This window comes from Leucoraja erinacea, chromosome 32 (assembly GCF_028641065.1).
Source record: "Leucoraja erinacea ecotype New England chromosome 32, Leri_hhj_1, whole genome shotgun sequence".
Lineage (NCBI taxonomy): Eukaryota > Metazoa > Chordata > Chondrichthyes > Rajiformes > Rajidae > Leucoraja > Leucoraja erinaceus.
Window position 1 is genome coordinate 24,463,879 of NC_073408.1, and position 21,683 is coordinate 24,485,561.

General features: G+C 48.3%; 1 protein-coding gene across 2 annotated transcripts in view; it reads left to right on the forward strand.

The window, feature by feature from the left end:
• Positions 1-21,122, forward strand: part of LOC129712462 (G protein-activated inward rectifier potassium channel 4-like) — a 74,861-nt gene extending 53,739 nt beyond the window's left edge. For both annotated transcript variants that reach the window (XM_055660925.1, XM_055660924.1), the window contains exon 4: positions 18,772-21,122. In XM_055660925.1, coding sequence (XP_055516900.1) covers positions 18,772-19,151 — 380 coding nt within the window. In that variant the 3' untranslated portion in view covers positions 19,152-21,122. The remainder of the gene's footprint in view (positions 1-18,771) is intronic.
• The last annotated feature ends 561 nt before the right edge of the window (positions 21,123-21,683 follow it).

Genomic DNA, 21,683 nt, shown 5'->3' on the forward strand with positions numbered 1-21,683 from the left:
GTTTCAGTCTGACCCAAAGCTAGAACCTCATTTAGGTCCACTGGAAGGGCCATGTCAGCACAGGTATCCTCAGGGGCCTGCGGCAGCACCTGTTTTCAGGGCTGCCCATGAATCTCACTCTCAGTGGAGGGGAGTGTGAGTGATCAGTAGGTAACTGATCTCGAATTTAAAGCATGAACATACTGAATCACATGCATATGGCCTCAAGAGCCAGCAGTTGGCAGAATATATGGCAGAACGCTACAATGCCGGCAAGGGAACAGCGCTATCAGCCGCCGAATCCTCTCTTCAGGTAAGACCAAAAGAAGGAAGCAAAAGCTGTCGGACCAATCTAGGTACCAACGACAAACAAAACTTCATCAGTAGGCGACAACACACCCCACACCTCCATAGGGGGTAAGCGGTTCACTGAAGCCGGTGGTAGCTTGAAAGCTGGGCACGGAAATATGATCAGTCGTCTTTCAAGGCAGACTCAGAATTATGGTCAGAATTGTCCTACAAGACAGGCTCAGTATGATGAGGTTTTCAGACCAGACCCAAGCAGAGGTCAGGAGAAACATGGAATCCACACTCCCTACCAGTCCTACTCCCCAATCAAGGAGAGAAAAGGAACCCGCATCAGGGGCCTTTGGGCTTACCACAAGACCACCGGTAGCCATGGAGGTGGGTGGGTCTGGGTTTACTGAAACAAGGGATTGTGGACCAGTTACATGTTGGTAATTTTACTCTTGTGTTTTTGTTCAAAATGACAATAACATGAATTTTCAGAACTGGTTTTAAAAAACATAATAACATGTGATTATTTTTACTGCACAACATACATAGGTTCCAAGCAGACTTGGAACTTGGACTGGAGTTGTCTTTGAGGCAGGCCCAGTATTTTGGGCAGCATTGCCATGCAGGACATATGACAGATGGAGGATGTCACTTCATCCAGGTTTAACTCATATGTGCAGTATAGACTTACAGAACAGCAATTCTTGTTACGGTCTAACAACTGTTTTATAGGAGCTGCCTATAAAATGGTCACATGGCATGCATCGACCTCAAAGATGCATACTATTCGGTGTCTATTCACTAAGAACAGGAGATATTTGAAGTTTAACTGGATGGCATGGATCTGCCAAATGGGTTGACATCAGCTCCTAGACTATTGACTAAACTACGGAAACCAATTCAGGGTCTACAAACGTCTCAGAACTACATAGTAATGGCATATTTGGACAATTTCATTTTGTAGTCACCAAGAATTGGCATAAGCATCAGTCAAAGCAAACCAAAACCCTGTTTGATAGAATTGGTTACCTCATCCATCCAGTTAAATCAAAATTGACACCTACAAGGGTAATTGATTACCTAGAATTTACTATCAAAGACAGTAAATATGTTGGTGACTTTGCCTAGGGGCAAACAACTATATTAATCAAGCCTGCTATGACCTGATAGTCAAAATACTAGCCATCTAGCCAATACTATCCAGGCAAACAGCGAGTGTAATTGGCAAATAGTAGCTGCATTTCCAGCAGTACGTACGGGCCTTTGCATTACCAGAATTTACAGCGAGCAAAGGAACGAACACTCAGATTCCATGCAGGCCAAATTGGCAAAACTATGGATTGCCAGCGGAGGCCATTGTTGAATAACTATGGTGGATAACGAATGTGAGAAAGCTCAAGGTAAATTTTGCTTGAAAGCCATCGAGGGTTCTTCAGACCTATGCAAGCGGCTAAGGATGGGGAGACACAAACACAGTCTAGAGCTGTGGGGGCAGATGGAATGAGCAGGAGTCTGTAATTCCCCAACACATGGAATCAATTACCCAGAGTTGTTGGGGGCACAATTTGGACTCAAGGTTTTTGTTCAAATTCAGATTGATAACACCATTGCGGTGGCACATATCCATTAACAAGGGTGGTGTAAAATCTGTATCTTACGACAGATTGTCAAACCTCATTTGGCACTGGTGTATCAAGAGGAATATTTGGGAAATCTACGAGGTAGATATAAAACGGTGACAGATGCTGGATCATGAATGTTTAATAACAACACAGAATGGATGTTGAATCAGGCAGTATTTAACAAAATAACTACACGATTTGGCATACCAGATATTGATCTGTTTGCATCTAGACTAAACCATCAGTTATCCAGATGTGTGTCCTGCAAGCAGGATCCAGGAGCAAAGGCAGTGGATGCTTTCTCCCTCAATTGGGGAGGATTGTTTATGTATGCTTTCCGCAAATTTGTCTCACAAACCGATGCTTAACCAAAATCAAGCAAGACTAAGCCACAGGCATATTGGTAGTGCCAGATTGGCCTACTCAAGCCTGGTTCCCAAAAATTTTGGGAACTATACTCCAGCCAGTTATGGCTGTGCCCAAGAGCAGGGACCTCCAAGTGAACCCAGTTACAGGGAGTAATCATCCACTACATGAACGTATTAACTTGTTGGTCTGCAGATTCTCAGGAGGCCATTTCAAGGCATAGGACTGTCCGAACAAATACAACACAGTTCGGATAACAGATGTCTTGGATTTCCTATCAGCTCTGTACCATAACTATAAACAAAGTTATAGTGCAATCTATAGTGCCAGAGGTGCACTCTCCTCCTATCTGATGCTGGAAGCAGGGCACGGGTCGATAGGAACGCACCCCTTTACAACAAAATTCATGAAGGGAATTTACAATTTAATACCACTAAGTACACGGACACATGGGATGTGAGCGTGGTACTAACCCTACTTTGACAGTGGGGACCGCCTATAACTAACCCTGAAGGTGGTATGCTGACAAAGAGTCCAGACACTGCAGAAGCTACGGTTGGACCACATGACCACCAATATGAACAACATAACATTCGTAATCAGGAACCTGATAAAACATAGCAGGCCAGGAATGCCAGTGATGGAGATCCAGTTCTTGGCATATCCAGAGGACCTACGGTTGTGTGTGTGGTAACATACTAACACCACTATCTGAGAGTTACGGAGAACCTCAGAGACTCAGAACAATCGGTCCTCATCAGCCATAAAAAAAAAACCACACCAGAAGGTGTCAACTCAAACCATCTCCAGATGGTCAAAGGGGGTAATGGCGGTAACAGAGTGAACATTTATATGGTTAAACCTCACTCCACCAGGGCTGCATCTACGTCACCAGCAAGAGCTATGGACGTGCCTCTTGACGACATCCTCGTGGCTGCAGGATGGACGAATGAAATAACGGTCCACCGGTTTTATAACAAACCTATAACCGGAAATGGGGGTGTTTGCACGTACCATTTTAAGTTCTGTCCCTTAATTTACCCCCAAGGTTGGGAGGGGTAACTAGTTTTTTTAAACTTTTCTTTCATTTAAAGCATCAGTGTCTTTACTTAACTACGTAATGTCTGAATGCTTTAATGATTACACGCATCCATGGTCAATCCATTCAGTGTGTGACGCCTGGATTCATAACCGGCGTAAAATCACAGAGCTTTGAAATCTTCACGTAGTCACTCACGTGACTCCGAAGTAAAATAGTGTGGCGGCTCCTAGGGGTCGTGCCATTATACTGCCGAACCCCTCGGCACAGGAGTGGCGCAGTCCGGAGGCAGTCCTTAGCCGGAGGGTATAAAAGGCAGGGTTTGGGTGCCATCTTTCCCTGGTTTTGTCTTCCCCTGAACCGGGAGGAATTAAAGTAAAGTGCTTCTCAAACTTCAGACTACTTGCCTCATTTTGAGACCCACGCACTACATTGGTGACCCCCGACACTCCATTGGCATCATGATGGAGACAGAACAAAGCCCTACCTCCTCACACGCCAGCCCGACCCTGTCTCTGGACGCGGTCTCCGTAAAACTGCCCAGCTTCTGGACCACACGGCCGCTCATCTGGTTCCAGCAGGCGGAGGCCCAGTTCAACCTGTGGGGCATCACGGTCGATGCCACCCACTTCTATTACCTTGTGGGAGCCCTCGACCAGGATGCGGTGGAAGAAGTATCGGACTTCCTCGCAGCCCCCCCGGACAATGATAAATACCTCGGCCTGAAACAGCTCCTGCTCCAAATTTACGGACTAAGTAGGATGGAGCGGGCAGGTAGGATCCTGCATATGGGTGGCCTGGGCGACCGGCGGCCATCTACCCTCCTGAAGGAAATGGTGGCGTTATTAGACGGGCACACGCCGTGCCTGTTGTTCGAGTACACTTACCTGCATCTGCTGCCGGCCTACATTAGGTTGCAACTCACCGACGCCTCGTTTGCCGACCTTCGGGCCCTCGGGAGGCGCGCCGACGCCATGTGGATGGCGCGCCCTGATGACGTCAGCGCGCTGGGCGTCAACAGAGACGTGGTCGCGCTCAGGTCGACGCGCCCGGATGACGTCAACGCGCTGGCCGTCGGCAGGCACGCCGATGACGTCAACGCGCTGGCCGTCGGCAGGCACGCCGATGACGTCACCCCAGCAGCTCCCGATTTCCTCCGGTGGGGCGGGGGAGCTGTGGAAGGAGTGACAGCTCCAGCCCGACGGCCCGCACGATTACCCCCAGCGGCAGTGAGGGGTACTGCACCTGCAGTCCAGCGCCAGCAAGCTGCAGGCACCACCAGCAGGGGCAGGCAAGCTCCAAATAACACCAACACAAGGAGCTGGTGCTATTTCCATCAGCGCTGGGGTGCTGCAGCACGACAATGCCGCCAGCCATGCACGTTCCCGGGAAACGCCTGGGCCGGCTGCCAATAGTCCCCGCGGTGGCCGGCCAAATTCACCGCCTTTTCGCTTGGGATCGGCGCTCCGGGACCCGCTTCCTCGTGGATACAGGAGCGGAGCTCAGCGTCCTGCCCCCTTCGCTGGCCGACATTCGTTCCGGTAAGCGGGGGCCCGTCCTCACCGCGGCGAACGGCAGCCCCATCCGCACATATGGACTGCGCATGGTTCCCATCGTGCTCAGCTCCTGCCATTTTTCATGGAACTTCACCATTGCCGACGTCTCCCAGCCATTGCTCGGGGCCGATTTTCTCCGGACGCATTCCCTCATGGTGGACGTCGGGCGTCAGCGTTTGGTCAACGCCACTACAATGGAGCCGATCACGTTGCGCTTGGGTCAACCGGTGGGACGGCCACTGGCGTCCGTGGACTCCCGATTCGCACGAATCTTGGCTGCGTTCCCGGACATTCTCACTCCGCAGTTTCATTCAGCAACCCCCAGCCACGGAGTTGTACATTATATCCCGACTACCGGCCCACCACTCCATGCACGAGCACGATGACTGACACCAGATAAACTGCGTCTGGCACGGCGGGAATTCCGCACGATGGAGGCCTTGGGGATCGTCCGCCCTTCGAGCAGCCCTTGGGCGTCCCCACTCCACATGGTCCCTAAGTCAAGCGGGGGCTGGCGACCTTGTGGGGATTACCGACGGCTGAACGCTGCAACAACAGCGGATCGATACCCCGTACCCCACATCCAGGACTTCACGGCCCATTTGGCTGGGGCCACATTTTTTTCAAAAGTGGATCTGGTGCGGGGTTATAATCAGATACCGGTTCACCCGGATGACGTACCTAAGACGGCTATCATCACGCCATTCGGGCTTTACGAGTTTACTCGGATGCCGTTCGGCCTCAAAAACGCTGCACAGGCCTTTCAGCGCCTCATGGACGGGGTGTGTCGTGACCTCGAATTCGTGTTCGTGTACCTGGACGACATCCTGGTGGCCAGCCGCTCGCAGCAGGAACACTGCGCTCACCTTCGACAGCTCTGTCAGCGGCTCAGTGAGCATGGTTTGGCCATCAACCTGGACAAGTGCCGTTTTGGGGTCAACGAAATTGACTTTCTCGGCCACCGCGTGACTGCGCAAGGCGCGGTTCCCCTGCCTGACAGGGTTGACGCCATCCGTCGGCTTCCCCGCCCACGCACGGTGCAGGAATTTGTCGGCATGGTGGCATTCTACCATCGTTTCGTGCCATCCGCGGCCCACATCATGCGGCCCCTGTATCAACTTCTGGCGGGTGGGCAGCAAAAGAGCGTTGAGTGGACCCACGGGGCGGAGGCAGCTTTCGACGGCGCGAAGGAGGCCCTTGCTCGGGCCGTGCTGCTGGTCCACCCACGGGAAGATGCCCCAACTGCTCTCACTGTGGATGCCTCGGAGTCGGAGTTGGTGCTGTACTGGAGCAGCTGACAGGCGGAGTTTGGCGGCCTCTGGCCTTCTTCAGTCGGCACCTCAACCGCGCGCAGACCAAGTACAGCGCGTTCGATCGTGAGCTCCTGGCTCTGTACCTGGCTGTGCGCCATTTTCGTTACTTCCTGGTGGGCCGCCCGTTCACCGCCTACACCAACCATAAGCCGCTCACTTTCGCCCTGCAGAAGGTTTCCGACCCCTGGTCCGCACGTCAGCAGCGGCAGTTGGCTTACATCTCCGAGTACACCACAGCCATCCGCTACGTCAAGGGGAAAGAGAACCGGGTGGCCGACGCATTGTCCCGCCCTGCTATAAATGCCGTGTTCGAGGTGGCGCCCGGAATGGACTATTCTGCTCTGGCGGCGGCACAGCTCACGGACGACGAGGTGCCCACCTACCGGACTGCCATCTCCGGCCTCCGTCTTGAGGATGTCCCTCTCGGTCCTGGGGTTGTGGCGATCCTGTGCGATGTGTCGTCCGGTCAGCTGCGCCCCATCTTCCCTGCCACCTGGCGCCGGAGAGTGTTCGAGGTCATCCACGGACTGGCTCACCCATCAATCCGGGTGACAACGGCATTGGTGGCAGCTCGCTTCATGTGGCACGGTCTGCGCAAGCAAGTTGCCCATTGGGCTCGCACCTGCATCCCGTGCCAGACGGCAAAAATCCAGCGCCATGTCCGCGCACCTCTCCAGGAGTTTGGTCTACCTCACCGGTGGTTCGGCCATCTCCACGTGGACATTGTGGGGCCCCTTCCACCGTCCAGGGGCATCACCCACCTTTTGACCATGGTGGACCGCTTCATGCGGTGGCCGGAGGCCATTCTGTTGGCTGACACCTCATCGGCTTCGTGTGCTCGTGCGTTGTCCGCGCACTGGATTGCTCGCTTCGGGGTGCCGGCGCGCATCTCCTCCGACCGGGGGCCACAGTTCACCTCCGAGCTGTGGTCAGCCATGGCTCGCTTGCTGGGGGTGCAGCTGCACCACACCACGGCTTACCACCCGCAGGCTAAAAGTCTGGTGGAGAGGTTCCACCGGCAGCTGAAGGCGGCATTGAAGGCACGACTCACCGATCCGGACTGGATGGACGAGTTGCCATGGGTCATGCTGGGCATCCGGACCGCTCCCAAAGAGGACTTGGCCTCATCATCGGCGGAGCTGGTGTACGGGTCGACACTCACAGTGCCCGGGGAGTTCGTGCCGTCGGCGCCGGAGCAGCAGGAAACGCCCTCCTCCACCCTTCAACGCCTTCGCGAGTGAGTTGGCAGGCTCGCACCCGTCCCGACGTCCCGCCATGGGACATTTCGCCCACACGTGCCAATGGCCCTCACGGACTGCCCATACGTCTTCCTGCGCCGTGATGCCCACCGGACGCCACTCCAGAGGCCGTACGAGGGCCCGTTCCGGGTGCTGGAACACGGGCAGTCGACTTTTGTCCTGGACATGGGGGGCCGGCCGGAGGCCGTGTCGATTGACCGTTTTAAAGCCGGCGCACCTGGACATTGACCAGCCGGTGCTGGTTGCTCAATCTCGGCCCCGATGGCGCCCCCCCTCACGACTCCCTCCACCTGTCCTCCCGCCGGTCCCTCGACCTGTCCCTCCACCTACGCCCCCGCAAGCCCCGGAATCTGCTGACTTCCGCACGCGGGCCGGCCGGGTCGTGCGCCCGCCGGTCCGTTTTGTGCCTCTGGTTCTGGGGGGGGGTCCTGTGGCGGCTCCTAAGGGTCGTGCCATTATACTGCCGAACCCCTCGGCACAGGAGTGGCGCAGTCCGGAGGCGGTGCTTAGCCGGAGGGTATAAAAGGCAGGGTTTGGGTGCCATCTTTCCCTGGTTTCGTCTTCCCCTGAACCGGGAGGAATTAAAGTAAAGTGCTTCTCAAACTTCAGACTACTTGCCTCATTTTGAGACCCACGCACTACAATAGTAAGATTAAACGAGAACTTACCAGTTTGAAGTTTGACCTTGATTTTATAAGGAGTTACGATGAGCGATTACGTGCCCACCGCTCCCACCCTCATATTATCAAGGTCACATGGAAGTTCTAGTTTTTTCACAATCTTACTATTCTCAGGTCTTCTTTGTTATCTGTGATTTAACACCGCTGCTTTGAAGATTGACGCGCACGCAGACGGACGGCCCTTCTTCACGTAATCGCTCATCGTATCTCCTCATAAAATCAAAATCAAACTTCAAACTGGTAAGTTCTCGTTTAATCTTATTATTAAACTACAAACCCGCATGTCTTTGTGAAACCGGAGCACCCAGTGGAAACCACGTGGTTAAAGGAAGAACATTCAAACTCCACACACAGACAGCACCCAAGGTCATGATCGAACCCAGGTCTCTGGCACTATGAGGCAGCAGGTCTCCCAGCTGCACTCCTGTGCCACATAAGTAGTGGCCCTTCCAAATCCTTCTATGTCTTACACCAGTATAATGCCCTGATATAGCGCCCGTGACATTAGCAAATTTGCAGATGACCCAAAACTGGGTGGCAGTGTGAACTGTGAGGAGGGTGCTATGAGAATGCAGGGTGACTTGGACAGGTTGGGGGAGTGGGCAGATGCGTGGCAGATGAAGTTTAATGCAGATAAATGTGAGGTTATCCACTTTGGTAGCAAAAACAGGAAGGCAGATTACTACCTAAATGGCGTCAAGTTGGGAAAAGGAGAAGTACAACGGGATCTGGGGGTCCTTGTACATCAGTCTATGAAAGTAAGCATGCAGGTACAGAAGGCAGTGAAGAAAGCCTTTATAACAAGAAGAATCGAATATAGGAGCAAAGAGGTCCTTCTGCAGGTGTACAGAGCCCTAGTGAGATCACACCTGCAGTATTGTGTGCAGTTTTGGTCACCTAATTGGAGGAAGGACATTCTTGCTATTGAGGGAGTGCAGCATAGGTTTACAAGGTTAATTCCCGGGATAGCGGGACTGTCATATGCTGAGAGAATGGAGCAGCTGAGCTTGTACACTCTGGAGTTTAGAAGGATGAGAGGGTATTTTCATTGAACGTATAAGATTGTTAAGGGTTTAGACACGCTGTAGGCAGGAAACATGTTCCCGATGTTGGGGGAGTCCAGAACCAGGGGCCAAAGTTTAAGAATAAGGGGTAAGCCATTTAGAATGGAGACGAGGAAACACCTTTTCTCACAGAGAGTGGTGAGTCTATGGAATTCTCTGCCTGAGGCAGGTTCTTTGGATGCTTTCAAGAGAGAGCTAGATAGGGCTCTTAAAGATAATGTAGTCAGGGGATATGGGGAGAAGGCAGGAATAGGGTACTGATTGGGGATGATCAGCCATGATCACATTGAATAGCAGTGCTGGCCCAAAGGGCCGAATGGCCTACTGCTGCACCTGCAGTCTATTGTCTATTGACCAGAAATGTCATAAGTTCATACGTTATTGGAAAAGCCTTAGGCCATTTGACCCATCAAGTCTACTCCGCCATTCAATCATGGCGGATCTATCTTTGCCACTCAACCCCATTCTCCTGAAATTTTTCCATAACCCCTGACATCTTTACTGCACAAGAATCTGTTACTCCAACTTCAAAATGTTAATCGCCTTGGCCGCCATCACCATCTGTAATAACGATTCGAGTATAGGAGCAGGGAGGTTCTACTGCAGTTGTACAGGGTCTTGGTGAGACCACACCTGGAGTATTGCGTACAGTTTTGGTCTCCTAATCTGAGGAAAGACATTCTTGCCATTGAGGGAGTATAGAGAAGGTTCACCAGACTGATTCCTGGGATGTCAGGACTTTCATATGAAGAAAGACTGGGTAGACTCGGTTTGTACTCGCTAGAATTTAGAAGATTGAGGGGGGATCTTATAGAAACTTACAAAATTCTTAAGGGGTTGGACAGGCTAGATGCAGGAAGATTGCTCCCGATGTTGGGGAAGTCCAGAACAAGAGGTCATAGTTTAAGGATAAGGGGGAAATCTTTTAGGACTGAGATGAGGAAAACTTTTTTCACACAGAGAGTGGTGAATCTCTGGAATTCTCTGCCGCATAAGGTAGTTGAGGCCAGTTCATTGGCTATATTTAAGAGGGAGTTAGATGTGGCCCTTGTGGCTAAAGTGATCAGGGGGTATGGAGAGAAGGCAGGAACAGGATACTGAGTTGGATTATCAGTCATGATCATATTGAATGGCGGTGCAGGCTCGAAGGGCCGAATGCCCTACTCCTGCACCTATTTTCTATGTTTCTATGATTCACCATACTCTGACTAAAGACATTCCTACTCATCTCCTTTATAAAGGTAATTGAGGCTGTAGCTTCTGGTCCTAGACTCTCCCCCTAGTGAAAATATCCTCTCCCACTCAATCCAGGCTTTTCATTCTTCAAAATAGTGAAATGTCAGCAATTCCTTCCCCCACAGTCGCTGCCCGGCCCTTCTGAGTTCCTCCAGCAGATTGTTTGTTGTCTAGATTCCTGCATCTGCAGTCTCTTGAGTCTCCACACACCGTTGCAGCATGATCAGATACTGAAGATACTCAAAATGCTGGAATAAATCAGCACCTATGGAGAGAAGGAATGGGTGACATTTCGAGTCGAGACCCTTGTTCAGATGCTGAAGTTGCTTTTCTCACAGCACTGTGGGAATGCCTTTGTGTAGGTGATGGAGAGTCGGGTCTCTAACCCTTGGTTTGAGAATTTCAGACGTGACTCGCCACAACCTGCATAAAGCTAAGCCTTGCTGAGCTTTCATTAATAGAGGGGTCCACAATATTGTCGTCATGTATCCCAGGATGCAGCACTTTCAGGTGGGACATTGGGGCGAGTAAAAGGGAGGAGGTATTGCACTGTCAATCAATCATTGCATGAATTCAGGATTGAGGGAGGATATGTTCAAAACATCTTCTAGGAGCAAAATGAGGCCATTCGGCCCATCAAGTCTACTCCGCCATTCAATCATGGCTGATCTATCTCTTCCTCAGCCTCATTCTCCTGCCTCCTCCCCATAACCCCTAACACCTGTACTAATAACGAATCTCTCAATCTCTGCCTTAAAAATATCCAGTGACTTGGCCTCCGCCCGCCATCTGTGACAATGAATTCCTCGACAGCTTCTTCAATGTGCCGAACAGGGAGATTAGGAACAAAAAGGGGTGTTGTCCCTTTGCTGGTGGCGTGCTGCTGACCTCCAAAAGGAGATAGAGAAGCAGATATGCTAACAAATATCAGGGGGTACAATACAATTAGTTATTGTACTGGGGCATTTCAATTTCCCAAATATTAATAGGAAGAGAATATTTTGACGTGTTCATGAGAGCTTTTTGTTATAGTATGTTGATAGCTCAATGAGATATAACCATATAACATATATAACAATTACAGCACGGAAACAGGCCATCTCGGCCCTACAAGTCCGTGCCGAACAACTTTTTTCCCTTAGTCCCATCTGCCTGCACTCATACCATAACCCTCCATTCCCTTCTCATACATATGCTTATCCAATTTATTTTTCAGATCAATCAATATTGGACCCTGGGGAATGTGCAGGTGAAGGGAAAATCAGGAGAGGATCATTTTTGAAATAATGCCAAGAACCCGTACAGTTTTGAGATAGTACTTAAAGCAGAGATAGATAGATTCTTGATTAGTACGGTGTCAAGGGTTATGTGGAGAAGGCATGAGAATAGGGTTAGGAGGGAAAGATAGATCAGCCATGATCGAATGGTGGAGTAGACTCGATGGGCTGAATGGCCTAATTTTCTCCTATCATTTATGACCTATGACCTTATAGTGTCCACAACACGATGCAGTTTTGAAATAGTACCAGTAACACAATATATTTTGAAGGGTAGGTAGACAAGTAGACAAGTAATAAAGGTCTTACATTGGGTTAAGGCCAATTTCACTAGCAATAGGGAAGACTTGATAAAGGTAGACTGACATCTACAACATATATCTGCAGTTAAGTCACCATCTGCACAGGGGCAAGTGTTCACAGGAGAAATAACAAGAGTTCAGGGACATTTGAAAGAGTAAAGGTCAGAGGTTACAGGTACAGAGATCCCCTAATGCTACACAAGTCTCACCTGCCTGCGCTTGATCCATATCCCCCTAAACCTATCCAATCCTATCCACCAAAAAAAATATGCACATATGGAGGGTTGTACAAAGGTGAGGAATGGGAACATAGAATACATATATGTGGGTGGCATGGTGGTGCAGCAGTAAAGTAGTTGCCTTACAACACTTACAGCTGCACAGGGTAATTGGCTTGGTATAAATGTAACTTGTCTTGGGTGTGTGTAGGATAGTGTTAATGTGCAGTGAACGCTGGTCTGTATGGTCTTGGTAGGTAGGCCGAAAGTTGAAAAAGGTGCGGAGAAGGTTTACGAGGATATTCCAGGACTTGAGGACCTGAGTTATGGGGAGAGGTTGAGCAGGCTGGGGCTTTATTCCTTGGAGCACAGGAGGATGAGGAGTGATCCTATGGAGGTGTATAAGATCATGAGAAGAATAAATGGGGTAGATGCATAGAGCCTTTTACCCAGAGTAGGGAATCAAGAACCAGAGGATATAGGTTTAAGGTGAGAGGAGAAACAAATAATGGAAAACCCGTCGGTAACGTTTCCACATGTTGGGCATAACGAACGAGGTGCTAGAGGAATTACTGGAAGCAGGTACTATCACAATATTTAAAAGACATTTGGGCTGGGTCATGCAAAGGAAAGGTTTAGAAGAATATGAACAAAATGCATACAGGTGGGACTAGTATAGATGGGACATGTTGGTTGTCGTGTGCAGGTTGGGCCAATGGGCCTGTTTCCATGCTGTATGACTCTATGACTGTGCCTGGGAGAATGGGATTCATTCCAGGTTTCTACAGGAGGCGAGGGAAGTGATTGTGGTATTCTGGCAGAGTTTTTTTTAATTTTCACCGATCACAGGTAATACCCAGATGACTGGAGGATGACAGAATGTCTCCCTTCACAAGAAGGGCAGCAGAGATATGTGAAGGAAAAAACTGCAGATGCTGGTTTAAATCGAAGGTTGACACAAAATGCTGGATTAACTCAGCGCGACAGGCAGCATCTCTGGAGAGAAAGAATGGGAAAAGTTTCAGGTCGAGACCCTTCTTCAGACTGGACTGGACAGAGATAGAATGTAGTCGGAGACAGTAAGACTGGTGGGAGAATAGGGATGGGAAGGGGATGGAGAGAGAGGGAAAGCAAGGGCTATTTGAAGTTAGAGAAGTCAATGTAAGCTGTCCAAGTGAAATACGAGGCACTGTTCCGCCAATTTTCGTTGGGCCTCACTTTTACAATGGAGGAGGCCCAGGACAGAAAGGTCGGATTGGGAATGGGAGGGGAAGTCATAAGTGCTGAGCAACCGGGAGATCAGATAGGTTAAGGCAGACTGAGCGGAGATGTTCAGCGAAACGATCGCCGAGCCTGCGCTTGTTCTGGCCGATGTACAGAAGTTGACACCTGGAACATCGGATACAGTAGATGAGGTTGGAGGAGGTGCAAGTGAACCTCGGCCTCACCTGAAAAGACTGTCAGGGTCCTTGGATGGAGTCGAGGGGGGGAGGTAAAAGGACAGGTGTTGCATCTCCAGCGGTTGCAGGGGAAAGTACCTGGGGAGGGGGTGGTTTGGATGGAAAGGGACAAGTTGACCAGGCAGTTGCGGAGGGAGTGGTCTCTGCGGAAAGCAGAAAGGGGCGGAGTTAGGAAGATGTGGCCAGTTGTGGGATCCCGTTGGAGGTGGCGAAAGTGTTGGAGGATTATATGCTGTATGCGACGGCTGATGGGGTGGAAGGTGAGGTCAAGGGGGACTCTGTCCTTGTTGTGAATGGAGGGAGGTGGAGCAAGAGCAGAGTTATGGGATATCGAGGAGACCCTAGTGAGAGTCTCATCTATAATAGAAGAGGGAAACCCCCGCTTCATAAAGAATGAAGACATCTCCGATGATCCAGTATGGAAAACCTCATCGCGGGGCGCAGATGCGGCGTAGGCGGAGGAATTGGGAGTAGGGGATAGAGTCTTTACAGGAAGCAGGGTGGGAAGAAGTGTAGTCTAGATAGCTATGGGAGTCAGTAGGTTTGTAGTAGATGTTGGTCAATAATCTGTTTCATGGTGTCATGGTACACCAGACATTGAAGGTGCAGGTGCAGCAGGCAGTAAAGAAAGCGAATGGTATGTTGGCTTTCATAGCAAAAGGATTTGAGTATAGGAGCAGGGAGGTTCTACTGCAGTTGTACAGGGTCTTGGTGAGACCACACCTGGAGTATTGCGTACAGTTTTGGTCTCCAAATCTGAGGAAAGACATTATTGCCATAGAGGGAGTGCAGAGAAGGTTCACCAGACTGATTCCTGGGATGTCAGGACTGTCTTATGAAGAAATACTGAATAGACTTGGTTTATACTCTCTAGAATTTAGGAGATTGAGAGGGGATCTTATAGAAACTTACAAAATTCTTAAGGGGTTGGACAGGCTAGATGCAGGAAGATTGTTCCCGATAACCATATAATATAACCATATAACAATTACAGCACGGAAACAGGCCATCTCGACCCTTCTAGTCCGTGCCGAGCACTTATTCTCCCCTAGTCCCATCTACCTGCGCTCAGACCATAACCTTCCATTCCCTCCCCGTCCATATAACTATCCAATTTATTTTTAAATGATAAAAATGAACCTGCCTCCACCACCTTCACTGGAAGCTCATTCCACACAGCCACCACTCTCTGAGTAAAGAAGTTCCCCCTCATGTTACCCCTAAACTTCAGTCCCTTAATTCTCAAGTCATGTCCCCGATGTTGGGGAAGTCCAGGACAAGGGGTCACAGCTTAAGGATAAGGGGGAAATCCTTTAAAACCGAGATGAGAAGAACTTTTTTCACACAGAGAGTGGTGAATCTCTGGAACTCTCTGCCACAGAGGGTAGTTGAGGCCAGTTCATTGGCTATATTTAAGAGGGAGTTAGATGTGGCCCTTGTGGCTAAGGGGATCAGAGGGTATGTGGAGAGAAGGCAAGTACGGGATACTGAGTTGGATGATCAGCCATGATCATATTGAATGGCGGTGCATGCTCGAAGGGCCGAATGGCCTACTCCTGCACCTAATTGCTATGTTTCTATGTTTCCTGTGATGGAGGTGGTGAGATCTAGAAATGGTAGGGAGATGTCGGAGATGGTCCAAGTGAATTTGAGTGAAGGATGGAAATTAGTTGTGAAGTTGATGAAGTCAGTGAGTTTTGCATGTGTGCAGGAGGTAACACAGATGTAGTTGTCGATGTAGTGGAGGTAGAGTTTGGGGATAGGGCCAGTGCATGCCTGGAACAATGATTGTTCAACATACCCCACAAAGAGGAAGGCATAGCTGGGGCCCATATGAGTGCCAATAGCTGCGACTTGGATTTGGAGGATGTGGGAGGAGTCGAATGAGAAGTTGTTGAGTGTGAGGACCAGCTCTGCTTGGCGGAGGAGAGTATTAGTAGACGTAAATTGGCTAGTTCTGCAGTCGAGGAAGAAACGGAGGGCTTTAAGACCTTCCTGGTGGGGGATGGAAGTGTAGAGTGACTGGACATCCATGGTGACGATTGGTGAGTGGGGGCCTGGGAAAATGAAGTTGTTGAAGAGACGAAGGATATGCCTGCTATCTATTGATCTGCGAGCCAAGTGTCACTGGGGGAGAAGATAATGGAATAGATACTGAGGGCCAGGATTAATGATCAATTGGAAAGACAGGAACTAATCCAAGACAGCAAACCTAGCTCTGTCAAGGGAAGTTCCTATCTAACAAAAATAATTGACTTCCGTGAAGAAATTTTATTTATTTAGCAAATGCAAAGTCCTTTAGCCAAGCAGTTGCCTCTTGATCTGCTGTATGAAGGGTGACAAGCCCTCCTTTAAGTCTTTGTTGAGGGCATGCTTCAATGATGTGTTGCATTGTTTGCTGCTCTCCACAAGCACACTGTGGGGTTGGACTGCTGCCCCATTTGTGAAGGCTGGCCAAGCAGGGGCCTGAATCTATTCAGTGTCGTCCACTGCTTCCTCGGGAGATTGGTGCCAGGGACCGGTAGGGTGGGGTCTGACACCAGATGTTTATATGTAGCAATGTTACAAAATTTTGAGATTTAAAAAATCAAGTCTGCAATTTATCCCATCAGACAAAGCATAACAATAAGTTTAATTTGACACCTAATTCACTTTCATATCTCAAGTCATAAAAAAGTTATGGCCATTTTCATACTCGGAAATTAGCATCTTGTTCCCTATTGATTTTCTATGGACGTAACAAAAAAGCTGTGATCGTGGACAGTCAAAAGCCCATAACCTTCTTAAAAATTAAGAGAACTGAATGAAATTTCCAGTTATCATAGATTGAACCATTCTGAAACAAATATAAAATAATCTTACTTGGATGACCTGAAATTAAAGCATATAATTAGTTAGTTACCCAATTGTAGCTAATTTCAAACTTCAATTACTAGATCTAAACATCTATCCATTTCTTAATAAATGATTAACATTTTTAAATAGCCCAAGTGTCCAAATAATATTCACAAATAATTCACAATAAAACATGATTTTTAAATCTCATTTACATCAATTTATAGGCCAAATGGAAGGAATTTAGTGTTCAATTGCTGTAAATTAAAGTCAATTTAAATCAGCTTTCTAGTGGGTTCCTGTGAACGCGCTGGTTTAGAACGTTCACATTGCGCTGGATTTGTGCCCTCAAGTGCCCAGAAAAATACTGCGGGATATAAAGAGCCCAAAATGAACTACTTGCTATAGAAAACTTTATATACAGGGTTCTTCAGAAGCCCCATTTAATGTAAAAATAAGGTACATACCTTTAATTGTTTGCTTTATAAAACCCTGGGGCTGCGACAGATTGCGAGTTTAGAGAGTGATTTTAAACTACTATAACTATTTTACAAGGCCATAAAAACTAATAATACCTTTTGCGACGGGGTCTTTCAGTGATTTTCCGTTAATGATTTACTAGGCTGAACATTTTCGATTGCAACAGCCTAGTAAAAATCGCGTTTTAAACCCGCCCCCTCTAAACAGTGCCAAATTTGCGCACACTGGGTGGGGCAGATGCTCAGCCACGATTCAGGTAGGTTTTGTAACATACCTATTATATGGGACGTCCTTGGACTCCCATTCCTTTTTCCAAGCTGATTGGATGGTGAAATCAGCTGGCGGTGGGTTCTTCCAAATTGGTCGTCTAGATGGAAGTCGAGCAGTGGGTGGGTTGAAGATGTCCATGTGAATTGGCAGGTGAGGGGAGTTTTTGGTCTTTTGGAGCATCCTTTCAGTAAGGACTACTTGCCGGATGTGTGGAGGGGCTATGTTGGATAGGACAGGGAGCCAGGGGAGTGGCGTGAAGAAACAACAATGTCTATTAGAACATAGACCATAGAATACTATGGGGTGTGAAGAAGGGTCTCGACCTGAAATCTCCAGAGATGCTGCCCGTCCGAGTTACTCCAGCTTTTTGTGTCTATCTTCTTGATAGAATAGTATGGCACAGGAACAGGCCCTTCGGCCCACAACATCTGTGCCAAATACGATGTCAAGACCAACTCTTATCTGCCTGCACATAATCGATATCCCCCCATTATCCATGCACCCATCCAAAAGTCTCTTAAAGACCTCTATCGTATCCACCATAATCCCTGGCAGCGCATCCCAGGCACCCACCACCATCTGTTTAAAACAACCTGCCCCACACATATTTGAACTTTTACCCTCTCACCCTAAAGCTATACCCTCTAGTATGTGATATTTCCACCCTGGGAAAAAGACTCCGACTGTCAACCCTACCTAGGCCTCCCATAACTTTATCTGCTTCTCTCGAGTCTCCACTAAAATTCCAGTATTCCAGAGAAAACAATCAAAGCCTTTCCAACCCTGTAGCTAATAACCCCAAAATCCAGACATCATTCTGGTAAACCACCTCTTTACCCTTTCAAGAACCTTCACATCCTTCCTATAATGGGACAACTAGAACTGTACACAATACTCCAAATGCGGACTAATCAATGCCCAATAAAGCTATATCTGACTTCTTGACTACCATACTCAATGCCTTGACCAATGAAGGCAAGCATACCATGTGCTTAAGACAGACACAATTTGCTGGAGTAACTCAGTGGGTCAGGCAGCATCTCTGGAGAAAACGTTTAGTTCAGTTTAGTTCAGAGATGCAGCACGGAAACAGGCCCGTCGGCCCTCTGAGTCAGCGCCGACCAGCGATCCTCGCAGACCAGCAGCTTCCTACACACTAGGGGACAATTTACAACTTTATCCAGCCAATTAACCATAGTCAGGATCGAACCCGGGGCTCTGGCGCTGTAAGGCAGCAACTCTACCGCTGCACCACCGTGCCGCCCATAAAAGGATGGGTGACGTTTCGGGTTGGGACCCTTCTTCAGACATCCCAACCTGAAATTCTCCATTCTATTACTCCAGAGATGCTGCCTGACTCGCTTCATTACATCGGCACTTTATATCTAGTATCTTCGGTATGAACCAGCATCTGCAGTTCTTTCCTACACATACCATCTGCCTACTCCCCCATCTCTGTCCTGTTTCACCTTGTGCTAAATATTCTGCATCCACTAATCCAATGTACTTTCCCACCAGGAATGACCTGCCAGGCCCGCAGCTCCTACTCTGACTCCGAGGTCCTCTGGGGCCATCGCTTCACCCCCGTGCTAACCCTCGAGAAGGACTTCTACGAAGTGGATTACAACAGTTTCCACGAGACGTACGAGACTAACTCCCCGACCTGCAGCGCGAAAGAAGTGTATGGCATGCTGAGGGCAGGACGCGCTCTGTCCGAGATCTCCTTGCCAAACCTGCCCGATGAGGTGGCTGCCAAAGATACTGGTGAAGAAAACTGCAACACAAACTGCCCCACAGCTCAGCCAGTGGAGTCCAAACCATTCCCCCTCACTGAAGAGTACTGCACAGGGTTCTCGGCACGATTCGTACAAGGCCTTGAGGAGGCTCAGAAACTCTAGGGGAGCCTGGCTCCAGCGAGCCTGGTGATTCAACCAGTTGTCACCGTTCAGCCACTGACATCCCAAACCAGTGATCTACCATGTGAGCCGGACTGAGATGTACATTCGAGGTCCTCACCATTATCCCCATGTAGATTTAAGTTAGCGAGCGGGCTGTGTCATTTGTACATAATGAATAAACATTACCATCCATTATCTGGCAGTCTGCTTATTGTTGTAACTGCTGCTATATATGTTTGAAATTTGCTTTTGGGAACTTTTTGGGCTAGGGAGACACGGTGGTGTAGCAGTAGAGTTGCTGCCTTGCATCGCTTACAGCGCCAAAGACCCAGGTTCAATCCTGACTATGGGTGCTGTCTGTGCGGAGTTTGTACGTTCGCCCCATGACCGCGTGGATTTTCTCTGAGATCTTTCCATACTCCAAAGACGTACAGATTTGTAGGTTAATTGGCTTGGTATAAATGTAAAATTGGCAATTGAAAAGGTTAATGAGGGCAAAGACATAGACATTATTTTCTTAAATGTGCATATTTTAATGCTAGGAGCATTGTAAGAAAGGTGGATGAGCTTAGAGTCTGGATAGACACCTGCAAGTATGATGTTGTGGCGATCAGTGAAACGTGGTTGCAGGAGGGCTGTGATTGGAAACTAAATATTCCAGGATTTCGTTGCTTCAGGCGTGATAGAATTGGAGGGGCAAGAGGTGGAGGTGTTGCATTGCTAGTCAGGGAAGCTATTACAGCAGTGCTTTGGCAGGATAGATTGGAGGGCTCATCTAGGGAGGCTATTTGGGTGGAATTGAGAAGTGGGAAAGGTGTAGCAACACTTATAGGGGTGTATTATAGACCGCCAAACGGGGAACGAGAATTGGAAGAGCAAATATGTAAGGAGATAGCAGAGATTAGTAGTAAGCACAAGGTAGTGATTGTGGGAGATTTCAACTTTCCACACATAGACTGGGAAACACATTCTGTAAATGGGCTGGATGGGTTGGAGTTTGTAAAATGTGTGCAGGATAGTTTTTTGCAGCAATACATAGAGGTACCTACTAGAGGAGGGGCAGTGCTGGACCTCCTGTTAGGAAATGAGACTGGACAGGTGGCGGAGGTATACGTTGGGGAGCACTTCGGGTCCAGTGATCACAATACCATTAGTTTCAATATAACTATGGAGAGGGTCAGAACTGGACCTAGGGTTGAGATTTTTGATTGGAGAAAGGCTAACTTTGATGCGATGCAAGATGATTTAAAAGAAGTGAACTGGGACATTTTGTTTTATGGGAAAGATGTAGAAGAGAAATGGAGGACATTTAAAGGGGAAATTTTAAGAGTACAGAATCTTTATGTTCCTGTTCGGTTGAAAGGAAACAGTAAAAATTGGAAAGAGCCCTGGTTTTCAAGGGAAATTGGACATCTTGTTCGGAAAAAGAGGGAGATCTACAATAATTATAGGCAGCATGAAGTAAATGAGGTGCTTGAGGAGTATAAGGAATGTAAAAAGAATCTTAAGAAAGAAATTAGAAAAGCTAAAAGAAGATATGAGGTTGCTTTGGCAAGTAAGGTGAAAGTCAATCCAAAGGGTTTCTACAGCTATATTAATAGCAAAAGGATAAGGAGGGATAAAATTGGTCCATTGGAGAGACAGAGTGGACAGCTATCTGCAGAGCCAAAAGAGATGGGGGAGATATTGAACAATGTTTTTTCTTCGGTATTCACCAAGGAGAAGGATATGGAATTATGTGAGGTAAGGGAAACTAGTAGAATAGCTATGGATACTATGAGGTTCAAAGTAAAAGAAGTACTGACACTTTTGAAAAATATAAAAGTGGATAAGTCTCCAGGTCCTGACAGGATATTCCCTAGGACATTGAGGGAAGTTAGTGTAGAAATAGCCAGGGCTATGACAGAAATATTTCAAATGTCATTAGAAACGGGAATACTCCCCGAGGATTGGCGTACTGCGCATGTTGTACCATTGTTTAAAAAGGGTTCTAAGGGTTCTAAACCTAGCAATTATAGACCTGTTAGTTTGACTTCAGTGGTGAGCAAATTAATGGAAAAGATACTTAGAGACAATATATATAAGCATCTAGATAAACAGGGTCTGATTAGGAACAGTCAACATGGATTTGTGCCTGGAAGGTCATGTTTGACTAATCTTCTTGAATTTTTTGAAGAGGTTACTAGGGAAATTGACGAGGGTAAAGCAGTGGATGTTGTCTATATGGACTTTAGTAAGGCCTTTGACAAGGTTCCTCATGGAAGGTTGGTTAAGAAGGTTCAACTGTTGGGTATAAATGCAGGAATAGCAAGATGGATTCAACAGTGGCTGAATGGGAGAAGCCAGAGGGTAATGGTGGATGGCTGTTTATCGGGTTGGAGGCAGGTGACTAGTGGGGTGCCTCAGGGATCTGTGTTGGGTCCTTTGTGGTTTGTCATGTACATCAATGATCTGGATGAAGGTGTGGTAAATTGGATTAGTAAGTATGCAGATGATACCAAGATAGGGGGTGTTGTGGATAATGAAGAGGAT